The following is a 10,585-nucleotide window of genomic DNA, read 5'->3' as shown; positions in this document are numbered from 1 at the left end:
CTTCAAATAACAGTTGTATGATTACAGAAACAGTGTACACTGTGGATATAACATAATAATACCAAAAGAATAAAAAAGAAAGACAAAACGAAAATCACAAACCCATCTGCTACATAACAGCAGAAGAATAATACAAGCACTATTAACATATACTTCACATGATAGCGTTCCATTATTGAACTAGCAAGACATATATATATAGAGAGAGAGAGAATTTAATTTTGATGCAGTACTGTGAGTGAAAACAATATTCATACTGTATCAAAATTAAATTCTTAAACGTAATTAATTACCTTATAAGTGGAAGAAGAGCTAGGTATGAGATAAAAGCAACTTTTCACTGATCTTCCACACTTGGAACGCTACTTCAAAAGAACGATCTAGTGTTCAATGTTGCTGACTCCTGTGGATAAAGGCCTAACCTAAGTTCAAGGTCTAAATCAGCTGTCTTCTCTTCAATTCGCTGCCCGAAAACAAAAGAAGGAAGATGATGAGGAATTTCTGCTGAACCAATGAACACACCCCTTTCTGATGCATAATCACGATCACTTTTGTGAGGGAAATTGAATGGCATTTTACGATTTCTAGAATGCTTCTGATCTTCTCCAGAACCCAACCGAAAGAAAATTTTCTCTTCCAAATCAGAAGGGTCATTACTGTGATCACTTGAGGTCTTGATTGAGATGTCCAACGAAAGCAAGCTTTCTTCAGAAGATTGCTTGAGCTTTGCCCTATCTCTTCTGTGGATATTCATGTGGCCACCTAGGGCTTGTGCATTAGAGAATCCTCTCTTGCAGAAGGAACAAGAATAAGATTTCACTTGTCCAGGGCCACCTTGATCATCTGAGCTCCACCTTATCTCAGATTTCTTATAGATTGGGGTGTTGAACTCCATCTTTTTTTGGCAAGTGAAGGGGAAATAGCAAGAAGACATAAACGCCACCAAGGAAAACAGAAGTGGTATGAAACTATAGTCAACAGAATGGCTGAGACAAAATTTATAATCAGATTGGAAAACTGCAGAAACTATGCATTTTTTTGCCTTTTTTTATTATGTCAGCTGAGTAATATAGTTAACTTAGTATAACTTAGAATGTATGGTATTAAAAATGGTAAGAAAACCTTGAAGCTAATTGAATAAAATATTAATTTGCAGCATCTTTATTACTCGTTCAATTATTCTACCAGACATTTCCTTTTACACTACCTTGAGAGGATCAAAAAGAGTTTATATGATTTTCACTTTGTGCTCTCTTAGGCTTGGTGAAAAGCTAAAAAAATGTTTTGCCTGAAGGTAAAAGTTAATTCAAGTATTATGCTTATTTTTGTGTTAGATTGTGTGTTGCAGAAAATACAATATCTATTGTCTTCGAAGAATTAGTTAGCCGTTTATGATAATAGCAGCTGTCATTTGCAATATTTCTTTTGCTTATTTAACGATTTTTTTGAGAAATGAAAAATTAAATAAACATTTTGGTCCACTTGCAATGCTATTAAACTCTTCATTAGCAAAAAGGGGATAAACATCTATTAATTATATAAGTTCTGAAATAGAAAAAAGGTGTTTTTCTTAGAAATTAGCATGAATAATTTTCCCAACGATTTAATGAAATTTATCCATTTTTTTGTAATATAAAAATTATGTGGTTTGTTCGCGTGATGTTAGAGTCTCTTTAATAAAATACTTTAAATAATTATGTGATCTTCTTATCTTTCGTTTTTCATGTTACTAAAATGACAACCTGGTACAGATGAGTCTATCCTTGCTTTATGTAAAATCTAAACACAATGATATGATGATAGCTATGGCATTTTAGATTATATATATAATATTCAGAATTTATTGTTTCTATTAAATAATTTATTTTGAAATACCCTTTAATAAAATTTTCAATATTTATTTTTGAATTAGACTTTTTTTCTCGTTGATTAGTATTTCATTTCTTCAATTTCATTTTCATTTTCTTAACTCAAGAAATTATCTTTTCCAAAACTCAAACATCCAATTCTTCGTTGCGTCTCACTTAACATATTTTCTTTCAATAATAAGGAGAAATCATGAAATAGACCAAATTATTATATGACTAAAATGATCACTAATAAAAGTATCAACCGATATAATAACTTACCTGTCTTTTTTACTATTTCCATACTTATTGATGCACGGTATTGATGAAATTTAGTGCTAGCTTAATTCAATGGTTACAAACTAAGTTTAATAATTGACATAAATCAATAACTATTATTGCTAAAATAGATAATCGTTTTTCTGTGGTGATTAATTAGTTGATGATTATAATTGTTACTAAATTGATCACCAATTTTTAATTACTTTTATAAAAGTAATATATTTAATAAATATTATATATATATATATTATAAATTAATCAATATAACCTTAAGTTATATATAAATATGTACGTGAAAAGTACAATACAATATTATTGATAAAGTTATCTGTAGTGCACTCCGATGGAAATGCCAATAAAACATAAACGTTGAGATATATCTTTATTTCTCACCAAAATAAGCAATATAATTTCAATATTTATAATTATTAGGAAGTGTTTATTTGTCAATATAAATTTAAAGATGAGTGAATAAATGAATAGGAAGAGATTTCATAATAAAATTTGTATATGGTTTTTAAGAGATTTGTTGAGAGTGAAAGTAAATCGATTTAGGAATGAACTTTATAAAAAAAATTTATGGAAGATTTAAGGGATATAATAGAATAAAAAAAATATTTTAATAGAACAAAATGTATAATTATTTTTTTACTTTTATAATATCAATAATAATAGCTATTAATAATAATTATTATTTAATATATATATATATATATATATATATATATATATATATATATATGTGTGTGTGTGTGTGTGTGTGTGTATGTATGTATATAAATCCTAACTAATTAGTAGTCATATCTATTCTACCAGTTTCCCTTGTATATAAACTCAATTGCTGGAATCGATTCTATGACACTTCAAATTGTAGTGAAACCGATTTCGTCATCTTCTCTCTATCTAGAACAACTGCTCCTCATGCACAATGCTAAAGCTAAAGGAAAGTAGTTGAAGTGAAAGCAGTCTTAATTTATCCTATCATGTGTTTCCTACTAGGTTTCCTACTAAGGTGTTCCAATCAATGTAAAAATATAAGTATGTATAAATTTATGCAACAAAGATATTATAACGTATATTATTTAATAATATATATAAATAATAGTAACCAATTTCAACCAAAATCCCACTCCTACATGTATAGTGGAGCATCATGCAAAAATTTTAGTGTACTAATCAATCACCTTATTACACAAATACTTTGGATGTTTTTTACCAGCAAAAATACTTTGAAAAATATTTCAACTAAAAAAGAAAATGTAAGCGTTAAGGGTCTCCCAATCCACTAAACCACATGAAAGAATGTTTAGCTAGTGGGTCTGGTGCAATGTACTTGCTACGTAAAGGCCATTGAAAAAAGAATCATTGACTGAACAAGTTTTTGGAAGTTGGCATGTTAAGTCGTCCATCAACCCTTTCCGATCTAAGTCTGCCACACACACACGCCGGTTCATCCACGCCCATGCCCATACGCATCAACACACCTACACATGCACCCACTTACACAATCACACAAGCACATATCCTCACAAACCCTCACACATGCTTATACCCATACGTCCACACACACATATAACAATAATAATATTATTAATAATAATATCTATATTTATATGTAAAGAACATTTCTTTATATTGATATTTGTTTTTTAATTTTATCTTTTAAATAATTTTTAATTTAAATAATCATTTTATTAATATTATTTTTTTAAGTGACTGTTTGTTTAAATTTAATCATTTTTTAATTTGACTATTTTTTAAACTTAACTACTTTTTTTAGTTAAAAATTATTTACAAAATAAATAAAAATGGTTTATAATTACATTATAAAAATTATTTGTATTTAATTTTATATTAATAATAATAATAATAATAATAACAATAATAATAATAATAATAATAATAATAATAATAATAATAATAATAGACCGCATGTAAAATACAGGCATAACGAAAACATTTATAGAAATTTGTGAGAAGGTAAATAAATTTGTAAACATATTTTAATAATAATAGTAATAATAATAAAAATAATAATAAGAAAAGTGATAATAATTTATAAAAATATAGATAATCATAATATTAATAAAAATATTAATAGTAATAATTAGTAAATAATATTAATAAAGGGACCGATGAAATCATTTATAAAAATTTGTGAGAAATAAATTTGTAAAAATATTATGGTTGAAGTTAGGAGTGAACCAAATTAACTGAAGTTCAATGAAGAATCAATGAAGTGTACTATATTGAATAAAAAAATTGAATTGTTTATGATAAAAATTGAATTGTTTATGATAAAAATTGAATTGTATTATTTTATAATTTAGTTCTTATTTAACTACATATTAATTTAAAACTAATTTATTTTTATATTTTTTTATTTGTTTTAGAGTTCTAAAGTTGCATTTAAGTTTATTCTAAACTCAATAAAACTCTCTTGTAAACTTAAAGGCTTGTTTTATCTTAATCTTCATTCTCCTATTTTTCATTCTGACTTTTATATACAGTAAATTTTTTTTGACGTGTTTGCTTATTTCATTAATAGTCGAATTATTTATTTTTTTCATGGCCAACTTCATTTTCACTATAGCCGACTTGTTTTCTACTACTTGGCTTGGTATTAAGGTCGACCTCCTTTTGATCGACTTTTACCTTCTCATCATCAACAACACTGCCTCCTTCTTTTCAACATCCTCTTTTAGAAATTTGGTTATTTGTTCTCTTCCATTTTAAAAGTTTTTTTAGCAAAATGTCTACCCTTACAATAGTTGTAACTCTTATCCGAGTTACAATTCTTTTCACAGTGTCATATTTGCCACATTTAAAGCACTTAATATTTGAGTTGTTCGATCGACTTCTTTTCCATTGGCCTTTCCTTGTTTGAGCCAATTTTGTTAGTCGGTCTATTTTGTCTTTTTCTTATCATCCATGACCTCTACCACTATGACCATTTCCTCTACGTCCTTGACCTCTTCCTTTGCATCAAGTGTTCTGGGTATAAAACACATTCTCCTCTTTGATGTTGCTTTTGTTTAGGGTGCTTTTTTAAGGGACCTTACCTTCTTCTTCTTTTGGTGTTCGTGCATCACAAAAAGATCCAACAAACTCTTTAATCGAGAGCTGAACATATTCTTGGACTTCGCAGTCACACTTACAAATTCTCAAAGTCATCAGTTAGCTATCTTAAGATTTTTTCCACAACTTGAGTAGCGGGCAATGTTTCTCTAATGAGCTAGTTTCCACCTAAGTTTTGTACTTGGACACTCCTATAGTCCCTTTCATCATCATGCAATCCAACTCATCATTAAGTGTTTGAAGTTCGAACTGCATCACTCTATTATCTCCCTTATACGCTTTCTCTAGAATTTCCTACTCTTATTTTGAAGTTGTACTCATCAGCAAGTCAGTACAATACTTATAAGGTTGCCTTGTCCTTCATGTGCATTGCTTTCAACGCATTATTTTGGGCATTGGTAAAACCAACAATGCTTTTTGGTTTTACAAAGTCCTCATCAACCACCTCCCAATTATCTTGGACAATTAGGAAGAGCCTCCATCTATTGACTTCAAATGTAATAGTTGACAAATTTTGTCAACCTAGGCATGGTTGTAAGATTGGTCACCTCATTTAAACTTCTCAAAGAACGCTAATACACTCAAGATCTCTAGCACTAATGCCAATTTGCAGACAACAAATTTACTTTGTGAAAAACTAATTTACCTTTGTTGTTGTTGTCTTATCCATGCAATCAACAATAGATGTTATTGACTCAAATATTTACGACCATGTACTTAAAAAAAAAAAAACAACTAAAAATGGCTAACAAATTAACTATCTATAAGACTCAAATGACTAATGCATTAACTATGCATAAAACTCTAATAACTATTACATTAACTACTCATAAGACTCTAATGGCTAATTCATTTAAGTTTATTTGAAACCCAACATAGCCAAAGTCCAAGACTCAAAGTATACTACATCAAATTATATACATGATATAAAAACATGACCACCATCGTTGTGCTCGGATGAACAGATTGTACTATTCAAGAGGAAAACCAAATACTGATTTCAGAGATGCATCGTGTTCGGTTTTGGGGATTTTTGATGATGAAATCAAGTGGATTTACAACATATATGCTTTTTTTATCACTAGGCTATCGAAAGAAAAGATCAAAACTGCACTAAAACACAACGGCTATATAAGACGTCGGTTAATGCAAAGTCAAACGTCTATAGTGAAGATAGACGTCGATTAGTGCATAGGCCGACGTCTATATAGCCCCATTACATGTCGGTTTTGGCATATTCCGACGTCTATATAGACGTCGAGGATGGCGTGGGCTGATGTCTAAAAAGACGTCGGTTATATGGAATTTCGACGTCCCATTGACGTCACCCGTATAGACGTCGGTTGGAAAAGTGACGTTAAAAGTCCAAATTAACCGACGTTAAACAACGTTTATGCACTAATGTTACTTTCCCTGACTTCAAATACCTTCACTTTTTTTTTTTTTTTTTTATCTTTTAGTACTGTTTTTCTCTGTACACAACCTATAAGAAGTGACTGATATTGTTTGTGGTAAATATAATATATTTAAATTAAATATGATTTTAATGTATAATCTCCGTATAAATATATTAGAGTTCGTTCTTTACCGGTTCTAAGATAGTTTTAACTAGTTCCTCTTATTGCAAAATCTTTATCTTGCAGAAGTCAAATGACATACAACAACAATACTCTCTGTAACATTTACCTCTGTTATTGGAGAATAAACATAAAAAAAAAGTTTGTGATTAATCGAGAGATTGAAAAACAAACATCTATTCATAAATATCAACATAACATTAGTATAAGGAGATATGGTTCCAATTTATTGTCATTATAAAATAATTCAAGCTTTAGAGACACTTAGAATACAAATTTCTGTTTTCTGATGTGATATATGTTATACAAATGTATATGGGTTGGAGTATCTGAATACTCTATTATAAAAATTCCTTTTCCGATAAAAAAAAAAAAAAATCCTTAGAAAACCTTTAAAATAGTAATGTAGTGATGAGGTTGTGGGCCGAGACTCTCCCATTTCTTAGAAGATAGGAATGACGTGGAATTGGGGATATAAAATTGTCACGATTAGGTTGAACGTTTTGAACAAACGAATATCTATTCATAAATATTAGCATAACTTTAGCATAAATATGATATACAAATGTATACGGGTTGGAGTATGTGAACAGTCTATTTATAAAAATTCCTTCATAGAAATTATGGGGATTGAGGTTGGTATTAGTCATCAAATATGTGATATTGTTATCACATTAGAAAAACTTGATTAAATATACTATTAAATGCGGTATATAAATAATCCTGTAAAAGAAAAAAACTAAAAAAATATAATAAAATCAGTTACAAATAGGAATTATTTTTTTTTGAAGGATTAGTCTAAAAATCAGTATATAATAATTCTGACATCAGAAAAGAAAATATAAAAAAATAACATCTAATACTATCTTAATAATTAAATGTGTGATATTGTTATCACATTAAAAAACTTGATTAAATGTACTACAAGCAATAATATATAAAAAATTCTATAGAAAAAAAAAACAGAATATAACAAATTTAATTTCAAAAATATGTAACTGTTAATTGTATATGTATTAAGAGTAGATCATGCTGAATGGGGAGAAGTTAAAGTTATGCAATAAAGACGAATTTGGAGTCTTTGTGGAGCCTATCTATAAGGTTGAACCCAAATACTTTTATTAACATAATTCTTTTACAAATAGAAGAAATACGTGTAAATTTATTTTTCTTATAATTTTAATTACTTACAATTAATTGTTATATACTATAAATTCTTTAAATTAAGTATCTCACTATAGCCGTCAAAACGAGTAACCTGGTCAGACCCGACCCGACCCACCACGGGTTGACCACTTAGTGAGTCAATCCAATCCTGCTCATTTATTAGCAAGCCGAAAAAAATTCAAATCCGACCCGACCCACCACGAGTTGGTGGGTTAAATGGGTTGGCTCATTGACTCACTTAACTTTTTTTCACCCTCTTCTTCTAAGATTCTTATAATATGTTACTTTGATCAATCAAATTAAAATAGTAATAATTGGACCAATTGATATAAAAGAAACTAAAAAAAATTGAAGAATCTAAATTATTAAGTAGCATGTGTTTATGTTGTATTTATTAATATAAAAAAATTAAAGAATCTTAGTTATCATAAGTAACATGTGTTTATTTTGAAATAATTAATATAAAAAAATTGAAAAATCTTAGTTACATAAGGATGTTTTATATATAGGATATTTTATATGATTTTATATTGCTATGATTGTGTATATTAAACAATGAAAAGTGTTTGATGAAGTAGTTAAGTGATTTTAAAAATATTGTATATATTTTTCCGTGTTATTAATTATTAAAAGTATTGTAAAAATATTGTATATATAGGATGTTTAAATATTGTAAAAATATTGTATATATAGGATGTTTAAATATTATAAAAATATTGTATATGTTTAAATATTGTAAAAATATTGTATATATAGGATGTTTAAATATTGTATATATAGGATGTTTATATATTGTAAAAATATCTTATATGTTTAAATATTGTAAAAATATTGTATATATAGGATGTTTAAATATTGTAAAAGTATTGTATATATTTTTCCGTGTTATTAATTATTAAAAGTATTGTAAAAATAATGCATATATATAGGATGTTTAAATATTATAAAAATATTGTATATATAGGATTTTTAAATATTGTAAGAATATCGTATATGTTTAAATATTGTAAAAAATTGTATATATAGGATGTTTAAATATTGTGAAAATGTAGTATATGTTTAAATATTGTATATATAGGATGACTTATATGATTTTTTCGTGTTATTGTAAAAATATTGTATATATTTTTCCATCATATCTCAAACATTAAGAGTAAATCAAAATTAACTTCCTAAAATAGAACTGATCTTTCATTGTGAAATTTTCAGTGAGAAGACAGAGAGTCTGGTTATTAAGAAGGATGTGGGTTTTGAATAATTAATTTAATTAATTTGATTTAATTAAAAAAAATAGGTGGGTTAGTTAGCCAACCCGACCCAACACGGGTTCAACCATGTGAGCCGGGTTCTTAGGGAGCCGGGTCAAAATTGGCTCGCATCAAAATTTCCACATATTTTACCAACCCAACTCAGTTCAAACCCGTGGTGAGCCGGATTGACTCATGGATTTCAATCCATTTTGATGACACTATCTCTCACATCAAGATTTCAATTGAATTAAGTGGAGATGTGTAAGATATTTTACATATAATTTATTTGTATAATTTATAAAAAAAATATATATATAAATATTTAAATATAAGTGGAAAACTAAATGTATAAAATATAAGTCTTACTTTAAATATTTCTATGTAAATATTTTATATGTTTACTTCATGAATCTACGTAAATCAACTCTACATAAAGACTCTATTTTACTTTGTTAATTGTAAGATGGAATTTTTGGATGAGACTCACCATGAATAAAGTATTTGCAAGTGAGCTCGTGAGAGAAGAAACTTCTTCCTTGCAATTATATTCTAAATGAATTACTCAAAAAATAAGTGAGTGGTGACTCATAAAAAATAAATTAATTAAGTATGAATAACAAATCCGAGACAAAATACCACCTAACCCTCTGAAATTTCTATTTCAAAATTCGGATATCCCGAAGCAATAATTTCTAATTAACGAATTAAATGTTTGTTAAACATAATTCCCAGACAAGTTCATAAACAACTAATATTCTCTTGTCATTCTATAGTTCTATTCTTCATCGCCAATTAAGTTGAAAAGCGACATTTATGCACATGTGCACTCTGCAATATGCTACCCGAATTTTCATTTTCATATCTCTCTCTTTTGTTCTTTATAAGGAAAATTAAATTATTGAATTAATTAAGTTGAAAAAAAATGTCACCAAGTCAGAAGTCTCTCCTTAAAAAATTACGCCAAAAAGTCTTATTTTAATACACAGTTATTACTGACATTACAAGAATACCAAATATAAGACCTTAAAAAAAATACAAAATATTAGTCTTCGTTTTCAAGACCCAAAATATATTACTTTTAAACTATACCTACTTGTAGAACATATAATAATTTTTAGAACTAAAAAATGGATGAATTATCTTTGTCCAAACAATGATCAATTGAAATTCATGCAAATTACTTCTTATGCTTTATATGAAAATCGTTTGAGTTGTTGATCATAATATATATGATTGTATTCTGAATGAATTTTTTATTGTTAAGAATCTAAATATTATTTTTGGTGGTATGTCATAAGTTATGATTTTTTTTTCGTTGATATGCCTGTTTTTAGAGGATGATACTTTCATTAATAGTTTGCAAAGTTTCCAATAACAACTATAC

General features: G+C 27.7%; 1 protein-coding gene across 2 annotated transcripts; it reads right to left on the bottom strand.

The window, feature by feature from the left end:
- Positions 1–367: 367 nt before the first annotated feature.
- On the bottom strand, positions 368–934 carry LOC106759129 (zinc finger protein ZAT6-like). 2 transcript variants are annotated; one of them, XM_014642133.1, is made up of 2 exons: positions 544–934; positions 368–504 (listed from the first exon to the last, which is right to left on the bottom strand). In XM_014642133.1, exons 1-2 carry the CDS (start codon positions 932–934, stop codon positions 368–370), a joined length of 528 nt encoding a protein of 175 aa, XP_014497619.1. The 2 variants fall into 2 exon arrangements, with proteins under 2 accessions (XP_014497619.1, XP_014497618.1); XM_014642132.1 differs by having other exon boundaries at positions 368–934.
- Positions 935–10,585: the final 9,651 nt, after the last annotated feature.

This window comes from Vigna radiata, chromosome 4 (genome assembly GCF_000741045.1).
Source record: "Vigna radiata var. radiata cultivar VC1973A chromosome 4, Vradiata_ver6, whole genome shotgun sequence".
Lineage (NCBI taxonomy): Eukaryota > Viridiplantae > Streptophyta > Magnoliopsida > Fabales > Fabaceae > Vigna > Vigna radiata.
This window is presented reverse-complemented; position numbering and strand designations above follow the sequence as displayed.

What these genes read in the sequence shown, in the direction of transcription:
- LOC106759129 (XM_014642132.1), bottom strand. Translation starts at nt 934, where the DNA reads ATGTCTTCTTGCTATTTCCCCTTCACTTGCCAAAAAAAGATGGAGTTC.